This window comes from Lynx canadensis, chromosome B3, assembly GCF_007474595.2.
Source record: "Lynx canadensis isolate LIC74 chromosome B3, mLynCan4.pri.v2, whole genome shotgun sequence".
NCBI classification, from domain to species: Eukaryota; Metazoa; Chordata; class Mammalia; order Carnivora; family Felidae; genus Lynx; species Lynx canadensis.
In genome coordinates, this window is record NC_044308.2 from 47,634,137 (window position 1) to 47,660,534 (window position 26,398).

At 34.4% G+C, this 26,398-nt stretch overlaps 1 protein-coding gene across 5 annotated transcripts in view; it reads left to right on the forward strand.

Moving 5' to 3' along the window:
• The window catches only part of ZNF280D (zinc finger protein 280D), a 143,334-nt gene that overhangs the window by 73,706 nt on the left and 43,230 nt on the right, over nucleotides 1–26,398 (forward strand). For all 5 annotated transcript variants that reach the window (XM_030318109.1, XM_030318107.1, XM_030318111.1 and 2 more), the window contains 6 exons: nucleotides 1,195–1,329; nucleotides 3,149–3,456; nucleotides 3,923–4,063; nucleotides 14,425–14,487; nucleotides 21,104–21,222; nucleotides 21,370–21,406. In XM_030318109.1, the coding sequence (XP_030173969.1) occupies nucleotides 1,195–1,329; nucleotides 3,149–3,456; nucleotides 3,923–4,063; nucleotides 14,425–14,487; nucleotides 21,104–21,222; nucleotides 21,370–21,406 (803 nt within the window). The remainder of the gene's footprint in view (nucleotides 1–1,194; nucleotides 1,330–3,148; nucleotides 3,457–3,922; nucleotides 4,064–14,424; nucleotides 14,488–21,103; nucleotides 21,223–21,369; nucleotides 21,407–26,398) is intronic.

Below are 26,398 nucleotides of genomic sequence, written 5' to 3' on the forward strand. Positions count from 1 at the left end.
GTATCTATGATATAATCCAATTCACCACATTTCTAAAATAGTCTTAAGAAGCAGCTAGAATAGTAATACAAACACATTATATTTATACATTACTTTGAATTTTGTAAAGAGCTTTGATTTATGAAATCCCTGCTGTGTGCTAGTAATTGTGCCAGGTACTTCTTAGTATATTACCTTGTTTGAATTTTATAAATGAGTGAGTGTATTAAAATGGAAATAGTGATATATCTGGCAGATTATAGTTTTGAGAAAACATTCTTTTATATTTATGTATTATTAAAGTTTGTGTATATATACACACACACATGTATCATTTCTAAATTAATGAGAGCATATAGTTAAGATTGTAGTTGATATATAGTAGAAAGAACACTGGATCAGCAGTCTGGCAACGTCAGTAACTAGTTATGGGAAAGTGATTTAGATTTTTTTGGGTCCTGTTTTCCAGCTGTAGAATAGTAACAGGATTGAGTTTCAAGAGGGACTTACTCAAGAGATCTCAATCAGTAAGTAGATGGAGAGTAGTAGTTCTGATTTATGCCTCTGCATCAATACTGTGCAATGTCAATGTGGCTATTCAAGCTAAAATTAATTAGATGAAATTAAAAATTCAGTTGCACTTGGCACATTTCAGGTGCTTGATAACCATATGTTGTAGTGGCTACCATCCTGGTCAGTGTAGCTATACAACATTCTCATCAGTGCAGAAAGTTATATTAGACTGCTTTATATAACCCATTTCTATAGTGACCTTCTTTGAACTGTCTGGTTAAGTATTTGACTTTATTTTGCCAACTTGTCAACCAACTGGAAATAGCAAAAATTAAAAAGAATTTACCTTTTTCTAAGGTAAAAATATAGTATGGCTCATTTTAACCATATCATGTGTCTAAATACTTTAAAATTGTAATTAGAAGAGCTTTCACACCACTATTGAGAGAACTTTCATTAGAACCTACTGATCTTTTATGTTCAATGTCTATATAGTAATAGACATTTTTGGAACATAAATACTAATACAAAGTGCTTTTAAAAATGAAAATAGATTTTGCTGTTTATATGGGAGATGTAAAATACTACTTTTAGAATTATTTAGGTATCATTAAAATTGAATCAGAGCAGTTTCAGGACACAGCATTTGTGGTTGTAAAAATTATTTTTCCTCCCTTTTTCTGTTTTTTTTTTTTTAAACAGAAAAAAGGAATACATCGTTGTACAAAATGCAGACTGCAGTTTTTGACATGCAAAGAGAAAATGGATCACAAGACTCAGCATCATAGAACATTTATAAAACCTAAACAACTAGAAGGATTGCCTCCTGGAACAAAAGTGAGTTTAAATATGTTGTATTTTTAACATTTTGTATGATAATAGAAATTAACTCCTGCCTCCTTTTACCTATTGAATGTAATACTTAAAAATGATTTCTGATTTTTGTTAAGACTTTAAGTTTTATCATTCTTATATCTAGAAAAGAAACCTTCTGACCATTGTTTTATGGTCAGTGGTGTGTGCTGTGCTAGAGTGATATTCCTTTTTAAAAAATGCAACTAGATTAACTGTTCCCTGGGTCAGTGGGTTGTGTCAATATCATACAGGCTATTTCTGAGCTATTCCAGTTGGCAGTGTATATTTCACTTTTATCTGCTTAACTATAAGATGCTTGAGATCGGGAGTCATGTTTTATCTTTGTGTCCTCAGCATCTGGCATAGTGCATCGAATGCCATAGGTTCTCAGATGTTTATTGAAGTTGTTGTTACTGAGTCTCCTCAGAGAAGCAAGTTCTGCTGCTGGATAGCATTATGTTTTAAATGAGCAAACAACATGTCTGACTGCATACTGATGATTGTAATTTACTTTTCCCTTTTTGCCTTATATACCTCTGTTTTCTCTGACTTCTTTATATACAGTCAGCTCTTGAATATTTGCTCCAGTGGAGGGAAACAGAGGCATGGATAATCCAAAGTGAAATAATCCCCAAAACATTTATATTTGGCTTTGGGTACTTACCTTTGAATGTGGGTATGTCTGTTATTTGAATTAACTAAAACAATATAAAGCCATGCTCTGAAGACCTAGAGCAAGAGAAGCTATCCAGCATCCCTACAATCCATTCATTCCATGCTGGGACTAGACATGCAGAACACTAATGTAAGCAGTGCAGTCCTCTCTCATATTTTCCCTTATTAATAATAATAGTAATAATATTAATAATGATACTAAATGTTTTTATAGCACCTTAGAATTAGGCTTTCGATATGCTTTTTTATACATTGTTATTTAATCCATACAGCAATCCAGTGAGGAAGACAAGGTAGTTATTGCCCTATATTATAGATAAAGAAGAGGATAAGTTTCTTACTTCAGGTCACATGGCTAGGAAGGCATGGTATGAAATTTAACCTCAGGTCTTTTGATTCCTAGTCCAGTGCTTTTGTGTGATACCAAAATACATGTATCTCATAGGACTTCCTCCAATACATGGGAGAAGTGTAGTCAAATGATTAACAAGAATGTTGGTAGGCAATTGTTTTTCATTGTCAGTCAACAAATATAATTTCTGGATACTAAGTGATAAGCTTTATATTAGTTTCCTTTAAGGAAATTCTAAATATAATTAAACTTTCCATATAGTATAATGAATTAATGTAACGTCTCCCTAACCATTGTATACATAAATCCTGCCTAATGAGCCCCTGAAAAGAGGAGGTCATGTTTACTGTAGATCTGTTTGTTGTATAGTTGTTGAGGGATAATACAGGCCTTTCTAGAATTATTTTTCAGACTTTGAGATTTAAATTTTGATGTCTATGTTTATGAATTATTTTAGTTATAGGAGAGCATAAAAATAGCTATGTAATGTGTTCTTTTTTAATAATCTTATAATTTGCATTAACTCCTAATTATGCATTAATAACTGTTAACATAACTGATATCAATACAAAAAAATGTAGTACTGCAAGTGAATGAATATCAAGTTTAATTTAATTGGTATGAAAATCTAGAATAAATGGAAGACTTAATCTAATTTTAGTTTATACTTGCCCTTTCCAAATACTTGATGTTTAACTTTTTATTACACAGTGATATTTTAATGTTAATGCCATGATTAATTTTCTAAAGCAAATATTATCTCCATTTTTGTAGGTTACTATTCGAGCTTCAGTTGGACCTCTTCAGTCAGGATCTTCAACTACATCTTCCATTAGTGCAAGCACTTCTACTCTTCAGCTCTCACCTCCAAGGACTAAAAATATAACTGCTAAAATTCCCACAAAATCTAGCACAACCAAACCTAATACAACTAAACCCAATACAAGTAAACCTAATGCAAGTAAGCCTAATGGAAGTAAATCTAAATATAAATCAAAAATCTCTAATATACAAAAGAAACAAAGCACATTGGCTAGTAGCAATAAAAAAAGTAAAGTCAATACAGCATTGAGGAACTTAAGGTAATCTTTTATTCCTCATATATAGTTCTAATTTAATCTTAAGTATAAAAACTTTAATATAAATTTACCTTATTACACATATCTCTTATACATTTATATGCTATCACTATGACATAAAGGCCAAGAAAATAATAAAAAGGTATTTTTTTACAACTATTGAACAGTACTTGAATTACTATTTTTTTTTATAATATTCACTTATTATACTGGTATTATATGTTGTGCTTATATCTTGTGATGTTTGTATTGCTTAATTTGATCCCTTTTATGCCAGTGAAAAATATTGACTTATGTTAAATTGCTTACACTTATTACAGCTGTTGTTCCATAACAAATTCTTCAAATTACAACTCTCTGTTTACACATTAATTTAAACACACTGGCCTCTATTAACAGAATATTAATAAGGCCCTCCCTTATTATTTTTATTTTAAAATATATATCATTTTCTTTATATCTCCATAAGGTATCGTCGGGGAGTTCACAAGTGCATTGAGTGTTGTTCCGAAATAAAAGATTTTGCAAACCACTTTCCTACGTATGTCCATTGTAGTTTTTGCAGATACAACACTAGCTGTAGCAAAGCCTATGTAAATCATATGATGAGGTAAGATGAGTTAAACATCTGTAATTACCAATTACAATTATAGTTCAGCAAGTTCACTGTAAAACAATTATCCTTTTAGAAGCCAATTTTTCTCTTCAAACCTAAACATCTAGCAATAGGGAACTTTTAGGATAATGCCTCATATACTATTTTCCCAGCATAGTAACTCAAAATTACTGGAACTAAAATTTTATGAATGGATAGACTAATGAAATAAGGATAGGTTGGTTAGGGAAATGATTTCTCTATGGGTATTTTTTTTCCTATAGAATTTTTAAAAATGGTCACTTTCAAATATAAAAGGTCAAATGTTTTAAATGTATTTACCAAACAAATTTACAAAACATGTACTCTCATGAATATTATTCTTTTTAAAGCAATCACTTTGAGAGACTCCAGGATGATGTTAGGAGCCTTATTGAGTCTTATTTCTCTCTCTCTCCTTGTCTGTAATCCATTGTCTTAGCAGTACATCTATCCATCAACCATATTCTTGTATTCATTTTGTGAAATGAGACTTTATTCCAGTCACAAGGCCACTGTTGGAACTCCTTTTTATTGATTCATTCAACTTAGGCTTTTGAGTACCCAATATTTACTCTATGCAGAGAAAGTATTCACAGCTCACATTGCTTTCATTTTTGTCTCATTAATAGGGGCATCCCTTAGGATGGATTTCTATTTTTTTAAGAATAGTCAAAAATTGTTTTGATATAGAGCAGTTAGCTTGATTATTCAAAGTGAAGTTGTTCCATTTTTTTTTTTAAGTTAGAATTGAAGTATAACTAATAAAAGTGATTTTCTTACAAATCATAAAATGTCCTCTATGTTACTTTCTGGTCATTTATCAGCCACTCTTTTCAAGGATTCATCCACCTTTCTTGATGGTTTTAGCACCTGTCTCCCACTTCCCCCCCCCACCCCCCTTTGATGATTAATTAGCTTGACCTCACGGGACCTGGACTTCTTCATGGCCAGTGCTTCACATCAGCTTTTAAGTTCTTGTACCCCCTTTCTTACATCATTCATCATAGCCACTGTTCATTTCTTTCCAGTTCCCATTACCCTGTTACTTTAAGGAGCTTTGACTCATTTTTTCATTCTAACAGCACCTATTTAACTTTATAGTCCATTTCACTTGCAGGGTCATCTGTTTTGATTGCTGCTTTGTTTTTGTTTTAAAATCCTTTACATTTTTAGTCATCTCACTTGGCATAAAGGCCAACATGAGACTCGGACATCTTACTCTCCTGAAGTTTATGCTGAGTTCTGGACTACTCACCAGCATTTGATTCAATCAAGTTTGACTTTGTAGTCTTTAACTTTGGGTCCTATATTTTTATTTTAAATTTTTCTTTCTTTCTTTCTTTCTTTCTTTCTTTCTTTCTTTCTTTCTTTCTTCCTTCCTTCCTTCCTTCCTTCCTTCCTTCCTTCCTTCCTTCCTTCCTTCCTTTAAATTTTTAATGTTTATTTATCTTTGATAGAGAGATTGGGAAGGGCACAGAGAGAGGGAGACACAAAATCCGAAGCAGGCTCCAGGCTCTGAGCCGTCAGCATAGAGCCCAATGTGGGGCTTGAACTCACAAACCGCGAGATCATGACCTGAGCTGAAGTCGGATGCTCAACCGACTGAGCCACTCAGGTGCCCCATGTCTCTCTCTCTTTCAATACTTCTTTATTTTTATCTACAATGTTTATTTAAACTTTTTATGTATTCTAAAGATTTTATTTTAGTCTCTTAGTTCTTAACCTGGCCTACTAGTAAGTACTCAGTTGGAAGTCATCCTTTTAACTAATCTTTAAAAACCTCAAATTTTTTTCTTGTTACTTTTATCTAGTCATTGATCTCAGAAATCAGATATGTTCCACTTCTCCAGACATCTAGTTCTTCCACAGTCTTGTTCAGTTAACTTGCAGCTTCATCTCTTCTCTCTCCCAGATTTCTTTTGCTTATAAACATTTTCAGGTACTTTTTTTTTTTTTTTTGGATGGAAATTTGTCCCTACTGCTTACTATCCTTATTTTTTGTCTTCCTCTTACCATGAATATTTGTAAGAAGTGTTTACTAGCGTATTTATGATTCATTTCTCTACCTTTTAACTCATCCCACTGTACCAACTGACACTGACACTTTAAAAGATTATTTGTCTTTATTTATCACCATGTTTATTTACTTTTTCACTCGTACTACTCCATGACTTCTTTAGAGCATTTGACGTCATCACTCACTTTTGAAAGTATTCTCTTCAGCTTCTGTTAAATTATTACCACTATCTTTCTTCTTCCTTTTTGGCTACTCCTCTATTTCATTGTCTTTTCTTCCTTTAACTCATCTTCTTTCCATTTGCTTTCTTGGTAACTTAACCACTGTCACTTTTACCTTTCAACTCTAAATCTTCCAATTTTAATCCTTAGTCTTCCTGAGGTCCAACTCTATATTTCTATTTATTTTATATGTATTTTTACCTTTGACTCACTAGCGTCTCGAACACAAATGATCCAACCTTTATCATCTGTCCAGAATTCACATGACTACCACCCAAATACTCTTTCAAGATATCATTTTGATTGGCCACTGTGCTCATCATGATTTTTGAGACTCCCTTTTTTGCATTCTGCCACTTTGCCTACCAGCTACTACAATGGCCCACACCTATGTTCCATTTCCTCTAAACCAGGCCCAGGCATCCTTTTCCTCAGTATACCTCTGTGTGGAATGTCTCTTCTTCCTGTGACAAATAAATACATGGTTTCCCAAATGGGGCTTTAATTCTGCCCAAAACTTGTAGGGGGCCAAATTCGAAAATATTTTGTTTTTTTTAATTGTATTTAAATCCAAGTTAGTTAATGTGTAGTGTAATAATGGTTTCAGGAGTAGAATTTAGTGATTCATCTCTCACATATAACACCCAGTGCTCATCCCAACAAGTGCCCTCCTCAATACCCATCACCCATTTAATCCATTCCCCAACCCATCATCCCTCCAACAACTTTCAGTTTGTTCTCTGTATGTAAGTCTCTTATGGTTTGCCTCCCTCTCTGTTTTTATCTTATTTTTCCTTCCTTTGCCCTATGTTCATCTGTTTTGTTTCTTTAAATTCCACATGTGAGTGAAATCATAGGATATTTGTCTTTCTCTGACTGACTTACTTCCCTTAGCATAATATACTATAGTTCCACATTGTCACAAATGGCAAGATTTCATTCTTTTGGATCACCATATACCACATCTTTTTTTTTTTTAATTTTTAAATTGTTTTTTTAATTTATTTTTTGAGAGAGAGAACAAGCTGGGGAGGGGCAGAGAGAGAGAGAGAGAGGGAGACACAGAATTTGAAGCAGACTACAAGCTGTCAGCACAGAGCCTGATGCAGGGCTTGAACCCACAAACTGTGAGATCATGACCTGAGTCAAAGTTGGACGCCCAACCAACTGAGCCACCCAGGTGCCCCATATACCACATTTTATTCCATTCATCAGTCAATGGACATTTGGGCTCTTTCCATAATTTGACTATTGTTAATAGTGCTGCTATAAATATTGGGGTGCATGTGCCCCTTCAAATCAGCATTTTTGTATCCTCTGGAAAAATACCTACTAGCAAAATTGCTGGGTCATAGAATAGCTCTGTTTTTAATTTTTTGAGGAACTTCCATACTGTTTTCTAGGGTGACTGCACCAATTTGCACCAATTCCCACCAACAGTACAAAAGCGTTCCCCTTTCTCTACATCCTTGCTGACATCTTTGTTTCCTGAGTTGTTCATTTAACCATTCTGACAGGTGTGAGGTGGTATCTCATTGTGGTTTTGATTTGTATTTCCCTGATAAAGAGTGATGTTAAGCATCTTTTCATGTGTCTGTTTGCCCGGTGGAAGTCTTCTTTGGAGAAGTATCTGTTTATTTTTTTGCCCATTTCTTCACTGGATTATTTGTTTTTTAGATGTTGAGTTTGAGAAGTTCTTTATAGATTTTGGATACTAACCCTTTATCCAATATGTCATTTGCATATTAGTTTTCTTTTAGTTTTGATTGTTTTTTATGCTGTGCAGAAGCTTTTTGTTTTGATGAGGTCCCAATAGTTCATTTTTGCTTTTGTTTCCCTTGCCTCCAGAGACATGTCTAGTAAGAAGTTGCTGTGGCTAAGGTCAAAGAGGTTGCTGCCTGTTTTCTCCTGAAGGATTTTGATGGTTTCCTGTCTCACATTTTGGTCTTTCATCCATTTTGAGTTTATTTTTGTTTATGGTATAAGAAAGTGGTCCATATTCATTCTTCTACATGTCTCTGTCCAGTTTTCCCAACACCATTTGCTGAAGTGACTGTCTTTTTTCCATTGGATGTTCTTCTCTGCTTTGTCAAAGATTAGTTGGCCATACATTTGTGGGTCCATTCCTGGGTTCTGTGTTCTATTCCATTGATCTATGTGTCTGTTTTTGTTCCAATACCTTTCTGTCTTGATGATTATAGTTTTGTAATATGGCTTGAAGTTCAGAATTGGGATGCCTCCAGCTTTCGTTTTCTTTTTCAACATTACTTTGGCTATTTTGCGTTTTCTGGTTCCATACAAATTTATAATTGTTTGTTCTAACTCTGTGAAGAATGATGGTGTTATTTTGATAGGGAATGCACTGAATGTGTAGATTGCTTTGGGTACTATAGACATCTTAACAGTATTTGTTCTTCCAGTCCATGAGCATGGAATGTTTTTCCATTTCTTCGTATCTTCTTCAGTTTCTTTCATAAGCTTTGTATGGTTTTCACTCCTAGGTATTTTATGGTTTTTGGGGCAGTTGTAAATTGGATTGATTCCTTGATTTCTCTTTCTGCTGTTTCATTATTGGTGTATAGAAATGCAACCAATTTCTGTACGTTGATTTTATAACCTGCGACTTTGCTGAATTCATGTATCAGTTCTAGCAGTTTTTTGGTGGAGTCTTTGACGTTTTCCATGTAGAATATCATGTCATCTGCAAAGAGTGAAAGTTTGACTTCTTCGTTGCTGATTTGGATGCCTTCTTTTTCTTTTTGTTGTCTGATTGCTTAGGCTAGGACTTCCAGCACTATGTTGAACAAAGTGGTGAGAGTAGACATCCCTGTCATGTTCCTGACCTTAGGGGGAAAGCTCTGGTTTTTCCACATTGAGGATGATATTAGTGGTGGGTCTTTCATATATGGCCTTTATATACCTACTTTCTATTTTTTCTGTTTTTCTATTTCTGGTTTTTATCATGAAAGGATGCTGTATTTTGTCAAATGCTTTTTTCTGTATCCAGAGCGTCATGTGGTTCTTATTCTTTCTTTCATTAATGTGATGCATCACTGTGTTTTATTTGTGAATATTGAACCACCCCTGCAGCCCAGGAATAAATCCGACTTGATTATGGCTACTAATTCTTTTAAATTGTGGTTGCATTCGGTTTACTAGTATCTTGCTGAGAATTTTTGTATCTGTGTTCATCAGGGAAATTGGTCTGTAATTCTCCTTTTTAGTGGGGTCTTTGGTTTTGGAATCAAGGTAATGCTAGCCTCATAGAATGCGTTTGGAAGTTTTCTTTCCATATCTATTTTTATAGCAGCTTCAAAAGAATAGCTATTAACTCTTTTTTAAGTGTTTGCTAGAATTCCCCTGGGAAGCCATGTGGCCCTGGGCTCTTGTTTATTGGGAGATTTTTGATTACGGATTCAATTTCCTTAAGTGGTTATGGGTCTGTTCAAATATTGTACTTTTTCCTGTTTTAGTTTTGGTATTTTATATTTTTCTAGGAGTTTGTCCATTTCTTTGAGATTGCCCAATTTGTTGACATATAATTGCTCTTAATATTCTCTTATTATTGTTTGTATTTTTGCGGTGTTGGTTGTGTGTATGTTCTGTTTTGTTAAACCAAGCATCATTCCACCCTTCCCTCTTCCATTTGTCATAGGCTTCCTACCTGTCCTATAAACCTCTAAATCCATTTTCTTCCAAAACATTGCCAATTAGTCCAACTCCCTCATACCCATTTTCCAGTTCCCAATGAGCCCAACCCTGCTCTTCATCATCATCACATACTGAGCTCCTACTCATTGCTAGTCTCTTATGGAACTAAAAGCTTCCATTGCCACTTTTAGGGTTTCGTAAGTCTCTTTTCCTTTTTATGTACTGGTACACTTGCCTTATTCACTGCCTTAGGTATCTCCCATTGAATGGTCCCACCATTACCTCTACCCAGTGTGAATTCATGTTATAGGCTTGAATTCTCTATGTACAGAAGCTTCACAGTCTCTAGAGGATGGGGACCTTTAATCTCTATCCTATATCACGTCTGTACTCTTAATTGGTCTTTTTCCCTCTGGTCTCAAATCTGCCCCAATCCATTCTTTAAAGACTCCCATCTCCATAAATTGACTACTCTTCCCCAAAATAAAGTTTATTGCAAATCTCATTTTTGACATTTGTGTCTCCTTATTCTTTGTTAGTCTTTAGAATGTTCCTGTTCTTCTTTTCTGTTTACCTTCTTTTTTTGGAGTATCTCATCACCACAACCACTCACAGGGATCGTTCCTCACTTTCAGCTGTATACCATTCATTTATTCTGCCTTTTACTATATTTGTTTCTTTGAGAAGAAGGGGCTCTTTGTATTCACCATGTCACCTAGCACAGTAGGAATAGTAAGTCATAATTATTATTTGTTGTAATTATAAAAGACTCTAAATAAAATCTCAAAAAAGGATATTAAAAATTTTTGATGCATTTGGAGTATATTTGAAATAAGGCTTTTGAAGAAGAGCATCATTAAACATGTAATTTTTAACTGATTTTTTTAAAAAGTAACTGTTACTTGTGTTTGGTTGTTTAAGTTACTGCACCTTATTTGCTTATAGCTTTTAGGTAGCAATTGAAGTCACCTGAAAAAAGAAATAAATTACCATATGATAATGTTATTATTCCCCAACATTATATATAGGAAGGCTTCTTCTCTACGTGTAATAGAATTAAGTTAACGGACATAAGTGTTTATCTCTTTTTCTAGCACAGTTTACTGTTTGCTAAGACGTATGGCAAACTGGTGGTGAGACAAATCTGGATTTGAATCCAAGCTTCACCAATTATTTATTACCTGTTTGACTTTGGGCAAATTACTTAACCTGACTCCCAGTTTCCTTTTTTTGAAAAGAAAGTCATTGTGATAATTACAGAAAATGTACTTAAAGTGCTTAATAAAATTATTTTTGTTTAGGAGATATTCAAGTAATTTTAGCTGTTATTATTTCTGAGTTGTCATTGTTAGGTATTATGGATAAAGTCCTTGCCTTTAATTTTCACAGTTTAGTAGGATAGAGATAATTTACCTAACTAAATGTGGTAAACAAATGACTATAGGAGCACTGAGAAGGTAAGAATGAGTTCTTTAAGCAAGAAATAAGGGGAGGTATTCTATAAAGGACATTTCACTTAGGCTTTACAGGATGATTTAAAATTTTTCCAAGGAAAAAGAAATATACAGTGAGGAAGACAGTACTGAATTAATTTTTATAAGATATGCTTGAGTTCATTATATGCTTTGTATAGATTTATTGGCATTAAATAATAGTCATTAGAAGAACAGTTGCATAATTGTGATAGCATCATAATTGATGTCTTGTCCACAAACCGTCCTCCCACCACACACATTTTTTCCAATTTTTTCCTTTCTTCTGTTGCTGCAGTAGGCATATCTGGTCAGGTCTTTTTTGGCCTATAATCCTTTGCCTTCCTAACATTAGTAGTCATGAAGTTCAAATTTTTTGGAGAATATGAGACCTTTCAATATTTAATTTCTAACCACCTTTTCAGCTCCTTTAATACTTATTTTCTTGAAAATCCCTCTGTATCTTGCTCTCTGTTTTGCCTGGAGCAATGCAGTAGTGAACTTCTTAGCTGAAATGAACTCCTAATTGTTAGCTGGTTTCTATTGCATATATCTGCATTTTTCCTTCAGGTAGCCACAAAATTTCATATGTGTCACTATTAATGTTTATAATTATTAGTAAATATGTATGCATTCATTTAACCATTTATTAGGCATTTATTCTTTGCCAGCTGCTGTTTGACTTTTTCCCCTTTCCCCCCACTGTCCCCTTGGACCTTCACTTATAGGGCAGACAACTTGCCCTCTTTCTTTTTGTATCATCAACCTCTAGTCTAGGGTCTTAAATTGTAGACATACCATCAGTATTGTTGATGCTCCTTTTGTGTTTCATCAGAAACAAATTGTTATTAGACTGAATTAAGATTATTAAGAAAATATGGTCAAAGGGAGTTTTTTCCCTCTAGCCTTATTGAGGTATAATTTATACACAATAAAATTCACTTATTTTTAGAGAATAGCTTAATGAGTTTTGATAATTATATACAGTCATATAACTAGGTAGTGAACTTTTAGAATCTAGTTTTTAACCTGTTTTTACTATATTGTTTTTAAAATTTTAACTTTTTTCTCTTTTCTTAGATTTCTATATTGTTATTAACTTTATGCAGATCTAATAGGAAGAAGAAGGATTGTTATTTTTTTTCTTTTCCTTTTTGTGAGCTATATGGATCCGCTTTTCCATTTCTATAATACAAGGATAATAATAAAGAATGGAATTTATGTAATAAATGTAAATAAAGAGACTTGATAAGCTTTTACATAGATAGGGAACTCTAAATTAAAACTGGATTCAGTGGCACGTGGGTGGCTCAGTCGGTTAAGCGTCCGGCTTCGCATCAGGTCATGAACTCACAGCTCATGGGTTTGAACCCTGCGTGAGGCTCTGTGCTGACAGCTCAAAGCCTGGAGCCTGCTTCGTATTCTGTCTCCATCTCTCTCTCTGCCCCTTCCCTGCTTGTGCACTCTCTCTCTCCATCAAATATAAATAAACATTAAAAAAATAAAAAAAAACTGGATTCAGACAACTAGAATTATAAAATTACCAACATTTTAATAAGGTACAAGTTATATACAGAAATGGAAGCCATCAAAAAGTCCCTAAAATGTAATCTTTTCCTTTCCTCTTACCAAATAAATAAAACCAAAATAGTCTGTTTGAAGAGAAAGAAAAAATAGCTTTTAAAAGTAACTTTTAAATCTCATTAAAAAGTACCTTATTTTGATTCACATTCTTTGGGAATCAGATAAATCTTGGATTTATTCTTCTGAAGAAGCACAGTATATGTGCACAAATTTTTGCATGTAATTTCAGTGTTTTCTAACCCACTGTGTAGTATAAAAAACCCAATTATTTTTGTGATGTTGTCTTGAATTTATAAACTCTTTAATAGTATTTATCCTCAAATTGAAGAAATGACTGTTAGAAGTCTTCTGAAGATATTTTTGGGGATTATAGCTAGTGACAGTATATTTCTTTTCCCATACATACATATGGTGTTGGTGATGGTTACCTTGTATTTGAGAGTGACCATTGACGTGGATGATGGCTACTGGGGCTGCTGCTTCTCAATGTTTAGCTTGCATAAATAAGAATCACCGGAAGACCTTGTTAAAATGGATTCTAGTGGGCCCCTCTGCCAGAGATCAATTCACTTAGGTTTGTGGGGGTTACAAGGCTTTGCATTTTTAAATAATCTCCTGGGTGATGCTGATGTTATTAGTCTACGACTTTTCAGTAATACGGTGCTAAGCTAATCCTGGTTTCTAATACAGGAAAGCTTTCTTTACCAGATTTAAAAGGGTATGTGAAAGCTATTATCGTGTGTACAAAGTATGGTTAGTGGTTCTCTGTTTTGTGTTTAGGGGAAGCATTATTTTAGTTCTAGGGTTCTGCTTAAATTTGTTTTTTTTAAAAAAACCTCTACTAGTAATTGCAAGGAACTCTTTAAATGTTTGATTTCACAAATGGTAAAGAGTGGCATTTAGCTGAAGGACTGTTTACTTCAAAGATCATTTGGATTTTACTCCCCCTCCCCTGACACAGGCATGTTAAGATTGGAAAATGACTTTTAAAAAGTGATTATTGACCATGATTCATATTATACAAAAATGTTATTTGCAGACATTTAAAAGTGTCTTCAACTCTTCTGTAACAGATGAAAAAAACTGGTTTGATGTGCTTTACTTTTTAAAAAAATTCTTGCGTATTTCCTTTTTTTTTTTTAATGTAATGGTGAAGTACTGGTCGTACAAGAATATACTTAGAGAAATATGTGTCATTAAAAATTAATAGATAAAGTGGAATTTAAGATAAAATGTCAAGTTAAACAGTGATGATAAGCATTATTTTGTTACTTATATCATGATCTTTTGTTCAAAACTAGAAACTTAAGTATAGGCTTGATAATAAAGCTATAAATTAATATGACTTACTGTATAATAAAATTAATAAAATTTGCTTTGTCTCTCCAGCTTTCATAGTAATCGTCCAAGTAAAAGGTTTTGTATTTTTAAGAAGCACTCAGAAGATCTCAGGTAACTAGTTGATCTTTTTAAATTCTATTGAAAAATTGTAGAACTTCAATTATGTGTGATGTATATGACATCTTTATTGAAATATAGTTCATATACCATGTAATTCATGCCTTTAAATTGTACAATTAACAGTTCTTAGTGTTTTCACAGAGTTGTGCAGCCATCACCACAGTTACTTTTAGTACATTGTGGTCATTGCAAAAAAGGAACTCTGTACCCATTTATAGTCATTCCCATTTCCTTCCAACTATTCCCATCCCTAAGCAACCACTAATATAACTTTTGTCTCTATAGATTTGTGTATTGTGGACATTTCATATAAATGGAATGACACAACATGTGATCCTTTGTGATTGGCTTTTTCCATTTAACATATTTTCAAGATTCATCCATGTTGTAGCATTTCAGTACTTCACTTTTTAAATTGCTGAATAATACCCCATTGTATGCATCTACCATAGTTTGTTTATCTATTAAGGTTATTTTAACTTTGAAGCCATTATGAATATTGTTGCTATAAACATTTGTGTACAAGTTTTTGTCTGGATTTGTGTTTTCATTTCTCTTTAGTGTATATGTAGGATTAGAATTTCTGGGCTATATGGTCACTCTGTGTTGCACCTTTGAGGAGCTGCCAAACTGTTTTACAAAGTACCTTTACTATTTTACATTCCCATGAGAAATATATGAAGGTTCCAATTTCTTCACATCTTTGCCAACACTTGTTATTACCTCTTTTTGATTACAGCCATCCTAGTGGGTTTGAAGTGGTATCTTTTTTTTTTTTTTTTTTAATTTTTTTTTTCAACGTTTATTTATTTTTGGGACAGAGAGAGACAGAGCATGAACGGGGGAGGGGCAGAGAGAGAGGGAGACACAGAATCGGAAACAGGCTCCAGGCTCTGAGCCATCAGCCCAGAGCCCGACGCGGGGCTCGAACTCCCGGACCGCGAGATCGTGACCTGGCTGAAGTCGGACGCTTAACCGACTGCGCCACCCAGGCGCCCCTTGAAGTGGTATCTTATTGTGGTTGTCCTATTTTTAAACCTGATATCAGAATGCCCGATTTAGAAATCTAAATGATTGCTACTGGACATTGGAGAGTTCTATTCATTATGTCCTTAGATTAGAGGTATGATTAGCCTATATTCTTTTGCTAAATTTCAGTGGTGACAAGTTATATCTTCATTCATTTATATTATAAAATGAGAACAAAAATAAGGCTGTCCAACAATATTTGATTATTAAAAAGATAACCTAAGATACCTAGTAAAGTGACTAACACTTTTTTAGTTTTGAAGTAAATTTCTTAACCCACTGGAATTCTTGAAATTACTATGTAGCTTCATAATTCTTACTTTTCCTTTTTCAAATAAAGATAAGTGCACAACTTGCTTACCATGTAGAAAGAACTGTTGATGAGTATTTCTAAAGATATTGATAATTCATTTTGATTGTACTACACACTTAACTCAGAATCCACTGAGCACCATTTTTTTTTAATATTCTTTTGAAGCATTTGGACTCTCTTGTTCTTTATTTTGTTCATGTTGTCATTGCTACTTGGAATATCAGTGTCTTTGCTGCACCAAGCTAATATATAGAGATAAAGTTAGCCAGTACTTGTTTTGATGCTTTGACTTAGTGGAAAAGGTAGAAAAAGGGATGATATTATGTTTCAGGATCTTTGTACTTACTGGTTCCTATGACTAGTTTCATTCCCCAGATGTATTAGTCTGTTATCTCCTTTGGGTTGCAACTCTGAGCCTTTCCTTGACCGCTTGATTTTTAAATTATATCTTCTCCCCTGTGCTTTACCCCAGCACTCCCTATCTCCTTTTTATGCTCATTTTCATTCAGATCATCTTTTATCATCTGACATACTGTATACTTTACTTTTAAATTTTTCTGTGTGCTCTCACAAGAATATGTGAGGTTTGGATTTTTGTCACTGCCAGGAATTGATTAGTGCCTGGCACATGGTAGGTACTCAGTAAATATTTGTTGAATAAGTTAATGTATATGTTGAAAATGACTTATATGAACAGTCATATAAGTCTTATATAACAGATTTATATGAACAGAATAGGCCCCATCTATTATATAGGGATCAGTGGCTCACAGGGAGAGAAAATTTTGATTCAGCTTTTAAAATGCATTAGTACAGATTTTTAAAACATTTACTGAATTCAAGGAAATAGATTAAGATTATATTACATGTTGCCCTTACTAAAAATTTTTATAAGAATAAAAAGGGCTTTTTTCAAAAGATGAGATTTTAGTTTGATTTTTTTTTAAGTTTTTATCTATTTATTTTGAGAGAGAGAAAGAGGAGAGTGTACATGAGCAGGGAAGGGGCGGGGGGGGGGGGAGAAAGAGAATCCCAAGCAGGCTCTGTGCTGAAAGCACAGAACCTCCCACAACTATGAGATCATGACCTGAGTTGAAATCAGGAGTTGGATGATTAACTGACGCAACCACCCAGATCCCCTAAGTTTGATTTTTACCATAATGTTTCAAGCTCAATTGTGTGTATGTGTTTTAAATGAACTATATGATTTTAAAGATCTGGAATACTTTTCTTTCAACTGGAATAGGTCTCAAATTGAAAATGGTCAATTTCTGTGAATGGACGTAGCATACTTATAATTGTAGAACAGTAGTTTTTGTAATTAGTCTTTTATTAGATTGGAATAGTCACTCTAGCTATTTATGATACACCTACCAGGTACATAATATAGCAGGTCCTATGAAGAGGACAGTGATGAATTAGTCTTGGAACCAGCCTTTAGGGAATGTACAGTTTATTGGGCGGGAGATAAGGCATGAACATATAAAACTATAATAAATCAAGGAGGTGTTTGTTAAGTTCAGTAGAGTCTTTTTTTTTTTCCCAAAGGAAAGAGTGGTTGTTTTACTTGGAAATATCTGCATAGATGTTAGGTGTACTTGGCTTTAAAGAATGAATATTTATACTGATAGAAGGTGCACAGAGGGATTCGAGTTAGAAGGAATAGTGTGAATAAAGGTGCAGAAATGAGAAAGTACAAGGCATACAGAGGGAATAGCTAGTAATAAATGGATGGAGCATGAAGTTCAGATAATGGTAATAAGGAAAGAAGTCTTGAGCAGTAGTTTTAAGCCTAGAGCCAAATTATAAAAGTGTTGAAAATAAGGTTAAGGAACTTGGACGTAAGTTGGAGAACATTGGAGAACCGTTGATATTTTATATAGAATCAAGTGATAAGGGGGCGCCTGGGTGGCGCAGTCGGTTAAGCGTCCGACTTCAGCCAGGTCACGATCTCGCGGTCCGTGAGTTCTAGCCCCGCGTCGGGCTCTGGGCTGATGGCTCAGAGCCTGGAGCCTGTTTCCGATTCTGTGTCTCCCTCTCTCTCTGCCCCTCCCCCATTCATGCTCTGTCTCTCGCTGTCCCAAAAATAAATAAACGTTGAAAAAAAAAAAAAATTTAGAATCAAGTGATAAGGAAGATTTAACAATAGGATGAGTTATAGATGCATGAATCCTACAGATTGGGACAATTGTAATTATGAACAATTTAGTTAGTTAAAATGATGAGGCAGTATTATATTATCTTTGAGACTATGGGCTCTGGAATCAAAGTGCTCAGTTTCAAACCTAGTGCTTACCTTTACCGGCTCTATATCCTTGGTAGTTTACTAAGCTAACTTTATAAAAAGATAATAAATTCTAGCACCTGCCTTTTTGGGTTGTTAAAATATTTAGATAAGATGGTAGATGTATGTCTAAAATTGTTAGCTTGGCACAGTATAAATAATAAATATTATAAAATCCTTGCCATACTTATTATTTTAAGGAAGAAGAGACAGAGATAACTATAGTTTGAGTTTTACTATCAGAGGAAACATCATAAGAAAGACAAGTCAGGAGAAATTAATTTGGGAAGGAAGTACATGATTTTAACAAAGGTCAGTTTTAATGTCCTAATATGACATCTAGGTGTAAATACACATCACATTGTTAGAGTAGAACTTCAGATAAGTCAGTCTAAGGTATGTTATTTGTTTGTATTTGTATATTGGTAAAACACTTAAATTTATTAAGTTATGTGATGAACTTCAAGGCTATATTTATGCTTTGTTGATAAATTGACGGTAACAATGATCACATCACATAATCTATTTTTTTTTTACCTAAGCAAAAATAACTTATAAGCAGGATTCCAAAGAATCTCATGAACCCATAAGAGGAGGAGGTGGAACCAGAACAAATGAGGGAAATAGAAAGCTACCAATTGCTAACATTGCTTCTCTCTAGTCTGAGCTGCTGAGGCAGGATGATCTTGTCTTTAATATTTTCTCTGGACTTGTGTTCCATTTTCCTTTCTCAGTGCAGACCAGCCTTCTTTACTGATGACTCAAATATAGTAGTCCCATTCCCCCACGTCTTCCCAGATCAAGAAGTTTGATTACAAATTCTAATTAAGAATCCTTGTTTAGTGAAGGTCCCAGGAACTATGACTAGTGGAAGAGTAATTTAGCTACTGCTTACCATTGAGACTGCTTTTAGTTTCTGCAAGGGTAGTTTAATAGAGAAGACTATATAATTGGTTATTAAAGTATTTAAATCTTAACTTCCCTTAAGCTTTTAAGTTTAACTTTAAAATATTCCATCTGGGGCGCCTGGGTGGCGCAGTCGGTTAAGCGTCCGACTTCAGCCAGGTCACGATCTCGCGGTCCGTGAGTTCAAGCCCCGCGTCGGGCTCTGGGCTGATGGCTCAGAGCCTGGAGCCTGTTTCCGATTCTGTGTCTCCCTCTCTCTCTGCCCCTCCCCCGTTCATGCTCTGTCTCTCTCTGTTCCAAAAATAAATAAACGTTTTAAAAAAAAAATAAAAATAAAATATTCCATCTGGAAATCTAGTACTTTTTTAAAAAAATTTTTAATGTTTATTTTTGAGAGAGAGAGAGGGAGAGAGACAGGGTGAGTGGGGGAGGGGCAGAGACAGAGGGACACAATCCGAAGCAGACTCCAGGCTCTAAGCTGTCAGCACAGAGCCTGAAGCCGGACTCAAACTCACAGGCCGTGAGGTCATGACCTGAGCCGAAGTCACAGGCTCAACCAACTGAGCCACCCAGGTGCCCCTAGTACATTTTAATAATCACTTTCAAGAGAGCTTTTAATTAATGTTTGATAAAAAGTTCATTTAAGTTGAATAAATTTTTTAAACAGTCCCATTTATAGTTCAGGTTCCTTAACAACTTAACATCATTTATACTTTTAATATATTTGACTTTTTTAAACAGCACTTCAGATGCTTGACACACAAGATCCCAAGTGCTTAACTCTAGTAAATATAATAAATTAAGCATATAGTCGTTTTCTAAATTCTCTGAAACACTTCCATATATTTGCAGGCTTAATAATATTTTAGAATACCTTTCAACAAAAAATCAGACGTTTAAACACAATTTAAATCTTAAGGCCAGTGTCACATCCTGCAATATGCCAATTGTGTTTAAATACTTCAAATAGCAAATGCTACACAGTTTGATCCAATGAGTATAAAAGCTATTCAACAAAAAGTATCAATGGCTTTGAGAATTCTTTCCTAATATTTTTGAAAATTTGTAATCATTACAGATTTCATTTAGGAACTACAACACCCAGTGAGGTTTTCTTAGGGGAACTCATAATTTTGGCTCCAGCAAGTGGACCAGTTGCCAGTGCTGATATACTAAGTACCTCAAGCTTTGCACTTTTATGGTGAATTAACTACTTTAGTTAATACAGCGTTAAATGAGAATAGTGGCAATACCTTTAACATATGGTACACAATTGATGGCAGCTACAACATGATCTGTTTTTAAAGCCTTAATGTTTCTTTTCTAATTTTTTCATCACCTAAGTGAAACACTAGATTATAAACTCTTTCAGAGCACAGACTATATTTTTGGTCATCATTATAATCACAATACAGTATAATATTACAGTATGTATCAAGAAGCCTTAGTAAACATACATTAAGTGAATGAATACTGTATGCTTGCATTGCAGATGAGCAAAGGCACAAATAGATTGTGACTTATTGAAGAGACACATGTTAGTACAGCCAAGGTTGGGCTATAGATCTCTTGTCACCCAGGTTTTAGCAACTGACATGAACTGTAAAAGTTTATAAAGCAGGGGTGCCTGGGTGGCTCAGTCAGTTGAGGATCCAACATTGGCTCAGGTAATGATCTCATGGTTTGTGAGTTTGATCCCTGCATCAGGCGCTGTGCTGACAGCTCAGAGCCTGGAGCCTGCTTCGGCTTCTGTGTCTCCCCCTCTCTCTGCCCCTCCCCTGCTCTCTCTCTCTCTCTCTCTCTCTCTCTCTCTCAAAAATAAACAAACATTAAAAAACAGTTATAAAGCAAAAATACTTTCTGTAAATAAATAGTAGTATAACTTGAATATGGCTCTTCCATTTTCTAGAGAATCATTTCAGTTATATCAAGTTTCTATAATAAAAATGGGAGTGACAGTTATGACATAAAAAGCAAATTATAGAAAAGTAATCATTGAACTTGTATATGGATTTTTATAAAAGATGAAAACCTTTTCTTTTATACTGTTTGCTTTTTTTTTTTTTTTTTTATAGGGGCATTACTCTAGTGTGCCTTAATTGTGATTTCATAGCTGATGTTTCTGGCTTAGATAATATGGCCACACACTTAAGTCAACATGAAACTCATACTTGTCAAGTTGTAATAGAGAAAGGTACGTATTTATAATTGCATTACTTTGGATTTTTGAAATTTGTCCCAGTATTTTTGGTCAGCTACAATATGAGCTCTTTACTAAATCGTTATTCTCACTCATATTGCATATGCCATTTTAAATATAAAACTTTTCTTCTAATTTCAGTTTCTGTTTGTATCCCAACTTCTGAACATCTTTCTGAGTAAGTTTAATTTTTAATTCAGTGCAATTTAATTTGATGGATTTTAGCACTATTGCATTTTAAAATGTATCATTAATAGAAATGAAAAATATTAAAGTATTTTGTTTGTTTTTTTTTTTTTAAAGCTGCTTGTTGAAATAGGTTCCTGCTCTTTGGAGCTCGTGACCTGGTGCAAGACAAGTTGGAATTTCCTAAGTTCAAAGTTCTGAGATGTTTTCTTACACAAAGGCAGTTAAGCAGCCAAGTTCATGACACTAGCTCTCATTATTCAGCAATTTTCAGCTTCAAATGGGACTAGATTCTTATTCCACCTTATCTTTGTGTCAGGTTGACATATCTTAACATATGTTTTTTGTTTTTTTTTTCCCCCAGTTGGCTCTCTCCAAAAATAACTTTTGTTGCTACGGTCATTTCTTACTTTGCTTAAAATAATTTGTGTTTTTCTCTGCTGTACTTGCCTTCAGAATAATACATTCTAAACGATATAGCTGTTTGTCTTTTTGTCTGTTTTGTCTGCTTTCTTAATTTCTTATAAGTCTTAAGCTTTTAGGCCAGATGATTGTCTTTTTCCTCATCTGTTGTCTGTCATTGTACTATTTTTCTTATTTTTCAGATGCAGAGGCAGCCCAGAGATTTCAAAAAATGTCCAGGGTACACCTGGACAGTGTCCCCCTTCGATGGACACAACTGATGCCTGTTCTCTCTTTCCAAGGAATGTGAATAATTTGACTGTGGGACCTGCTCTAGGTTGTGGTCTCAAGAAATCAGATTTTGGGGAGACTCCCTTCCTTCATGGCTGGCCTCCCGTAAGGCTGATGCTGATTTAGCCAGAGATGGTTTTAAGCCCACCAAATTGAGTACAACTTCCCGCTGGGGGCTTGGCTCTTGATCTTAGGCTTGTGGGTCACTTGTGGCCAAGAAAACCCATTCAGATAAGTGCTTCAACATCCAAGTTGAAGTGTAGTCATTTTGGCTGCTACCTTTTCATCTTTATCTAGCATGAATGCAGTCCAAGGAATACAAAAGCTCTCTGGTTGTTAGGAAACCATGGTTATTTTTATGTCCTTGGAACAACAGGTCTCTAAACTTATGTTCCAAATTGCAGTTATTTTTCTATCATTTAAAATATATTACTCAGTGCTAACTTTATTATAGAGTTTTAGCAATACCAGTTCTCAGATTTTTGAATTAAAAAAAATTAATTTTGGTAGCTTGGTTTTATGTTCTCCAGATTTACAGATGTCTATTTTATGATGTCTATTTTTATATTCTTTTTTTGAAAACTGTTGTTTAGTGTTTGCTTTGTTTTGTTAAGAACTCCAAGAGATTCCCTGGAATTCTCTATGGATTTCTTTATAGCTGCCTATTTATAGCTTTTTAATTTGGCTGTTGGTCAGACCATTAGACATTATTATATCCTCTGTCTTACTTTGGGATATTTATTATTAATATTATCTTAATGATTGTGAATTTTAAAGTGTAAAGAATTGGTAGAACCTCTTCTTGCAGACCTTAAAACAAGTTTTAAAGTCACATGTTTGTACGTCAAATACAAAATAGCCACTTAACCATTAATGTAGTCTCTTTGGGTAAAGGTAACATTAAAAATGATGGGGGCCAATAATGCAGTTGTTATATTTTATATATATACTTCCTCATACATATGTATATTTTAAATATTGAACATTTGTTTATTTTAGCTATATTAAATATAGATATAAACAGTTTTGATGCTATTAATTTCTTTTAATAAAAGTTGTATTGTTTAAGTGCCTCAGGAATTATTTACCAATAAAGAATTCATATGAAAGCTATAGATTTTTATCATATAAATAGGAGCATTGCTTTAATTGTTTTATGGAGGCCTTGTTATTATTTGGCCTGCAAACTGAAAGCTGTGTCTACTTAATGCATCTTGCATTTTTTCCTCCAGAACAATTAAAAGGTCACTATAGTATACCAATTTCTTGAATTTTAAAAACAAGCAAAATGCTTTTTGTGATCTTACCTGCTGTGAGGTTAGGAGCCTCTGAAAGTATGACCTCAGTTATGTTTTTTACTCTAAAATCAAAACTTCTTTAATTTTACTTTGAAAGAGATTTAAAGCCAACTTAGATGACTACTTATTATAAAATGTGCTCCTTGTAAATAATAAGAATAATAAGTTGAACCCATTAGTGTTACATTTCCAAAATAATTTTTATTGTAAATGAATGATTTTCCAAAAGCTCCCAAAGTGGCTTGTTTCTTAATAATTTGACATGGTGATATATTAGTCTTTATTTCCTTATCTGTCTCTAGAAAATTTTTGTCATTCACCCTCTTTCTACCCAATTTTTAAAAATATTTTAAAATTTTGCCCAGAAACAACAACTTCTTTCTGTTTTTAGCATAAGTTCCTTTTTGTTTATAAATCTTTGTTTTGCTCTACCTTGGTTAAAGCTCAAAAATATGATAAACTACATTATTTTTTTAATGTTTTATTTATTTATTTTGAGAGAGTGCACACGAGCAGGGGTGGGGAAGAGAGAGACAGAGAAAGAGAATCCCAAGCAGGCTCTGGGCTGCCAGCAGAGAGCTTGATGCGGGGTCAAACTCATGAACCGTGAGATCATGACCTGAGCTGAAATCAAGAGTCAGACACTCAACCGACTGAGCCACCCAGGTCCCCTGATAAACTACATTCTTGATAGAACAATGTAGGAGTACTGCATTGTGTTCTTTCCTAGGACTCTATCTTATAGTGTTATCCAGTTTATTTTCTTGAAGTTTAAGTTCTTAAAGTTCTATCACCTATAACTCCTTTTTTAAAAAGTTGGTTTAAATAAAACATTAAGGCAGTTGATGTAAAATTTGCTTATTATAGGCAGTGGTTGAATTTTAATTTGGTTTTAGCTTGAGTCTGATCCCTCCTTACCATCAAGTTTATTCACTTCATCAGAAATTGTCATTTCATGCATGTTTGTTTTGGCGACCACTGAATAAAAAGTGAGATTGGTTCAGTTTGAGTCCATCACCATTCTTAGAAAAAATGATTCCTAAGCTACATAGACTTAGGACTCTTGCCATATTTGTGTCACATTTTGGCAAAACACCTTGCTGTTTTGGGCCTCGTGTATTTATTCAGTGGTTTCTTAAACATCTGATTTGTGCCTGGCACCATTCTAAGTGCTAGAAAAATGAACTGAAATCTCTGCCCTCCTCGAGCTCATGTTTTATTTAGTGCTGAAAGACTGACAATAAAAAGTAGGTAAAACATATGGTATATTAGATTGTGGTCAATACTGGGGAGAAAAATTGAGTAGGGAAGGGGAATAAGGAGTACAGGGTTGGAGGTGGGAGGTTTCCATTTGAAAGTTGGTGGTCAGAAAAGGCCTTTGAGTCGACACTGGAGTGAAAACCTGAACTGCAAGGAGACTGGGTTGGTTGCAAATGAGTGAGGAAGAGAGAGAGAGCAGTAGGAGGCAGGGTGTGGGAGGTAATGTAGGCCATGTGTGAATTTGGCTTTTACTCTGAGATAAGAAGCTGTTTATTAGAAGATTTTGAATAGTGAAGTCTTTTGTATCTCAGTAAAAACTACAATCAACAAAAAACCTTAAATAGAGAAGAGTGTTTATATTACTCTAGCCCCTGTCTTGAGAATAAACTCTAGAAGACCAAGGGCAAATTTCAGAGGATTAGTTGGGAGGCTATTGTAATAATCTGGTAGGAGATGGCAGAGGGTTAGGCTAGGCAACTAGCAGTGTGGGTGATAAGAGGTTTGATTTGGGGTATATTTTGAATTTGTTGTTGGTTTGGATGTGAAGTAAGAGAAGAGGATGACTTCATAGTTATTACTCTGAGCAACTAGAAAGATGGCATTATTGTTATTAATTGAGATGGGGAAGACTAGGAAGAATACATTTGGAAGGGAAGATGAAGACTCTGACTTGGGACATGTTTTAGTTTGAGATACCTCTTAGACATCCAAATGGAGATGCCATAGTCATTCACTTGTGTGAGGTTAGGGGAGTTTCTAGGCTGTAAGTATCATTGAACACTGTTAAATGCCATTGGAATGAATATAAGTAAAACCAGAGTAATATGAATTAATTGGTATATCACTGTCAGTATCTTGATTATGATTTTGTACTATAATTTTGTAAGATGTTATCACTGGAGAAAACTGGACAAAAGGTACATGGAATCAATATATATTATTTCTTACAATTGCATGTGAATATACAATTGTCCCCAAATAAATATTAAATTTAAAAAGGTCATGGGACTGTAGGAGATTACTGAGGAACACAGTAGAGATAGAGAAAAGGTAAGGTCCATAGTTTGAGCTCTGTGGAATCTGACAATAAAGGGTTAGGGAGATGAAAAGGAGGAGGAGACTAAACAGTGGTGGCCAATGACATAGAAGAAAACCAGGGGAGTGGTGGTGTCCTTGGGGTCACAGTTACTCTTTTTGTAAATAGGAGTGCAGACATGTTGTAGGGTTCTGGACTTCTGTTATTCAATATTGGTTATACCTACATGCTATAATTTGTTCTTAGGAGAAGATGATTACAGAATGCCGCATATCCTTATCTCTGGTAGCAGAACCTTTTGACCTTAAAAAAAAAAACTAAATGTCTGCATTAATCCTTAGCATGGTTAACTCTCTACATATATTCTCATAAAAGTAATTCTCTTTCATTTCTATAAAAGAAAATAACTTAAGTCATTGTTTCCCAAATGAATGGTGGAACTAGTGTGTCCAAAATTTATAAAGTATCTGGGGGGGGGGGGAGTTTCCATAGTCAAATAAGTTTAGGAAATGCAAGTTAAAATGATATAGATTCTGAAAAAATTTTTCTTTTAATTTTTAATGTATTTATTCTTGAGAGAGAAAAAGAGAGAGAGAGAGTGTGTGTGTGTGTGAGCCTCAGAGGTCAGAGAGAGAAGGAGACAGAAGCTGAAGCAGGCTCCAGGCTCTGAGCTGTCAGCACAGAGCCCGACACGGGG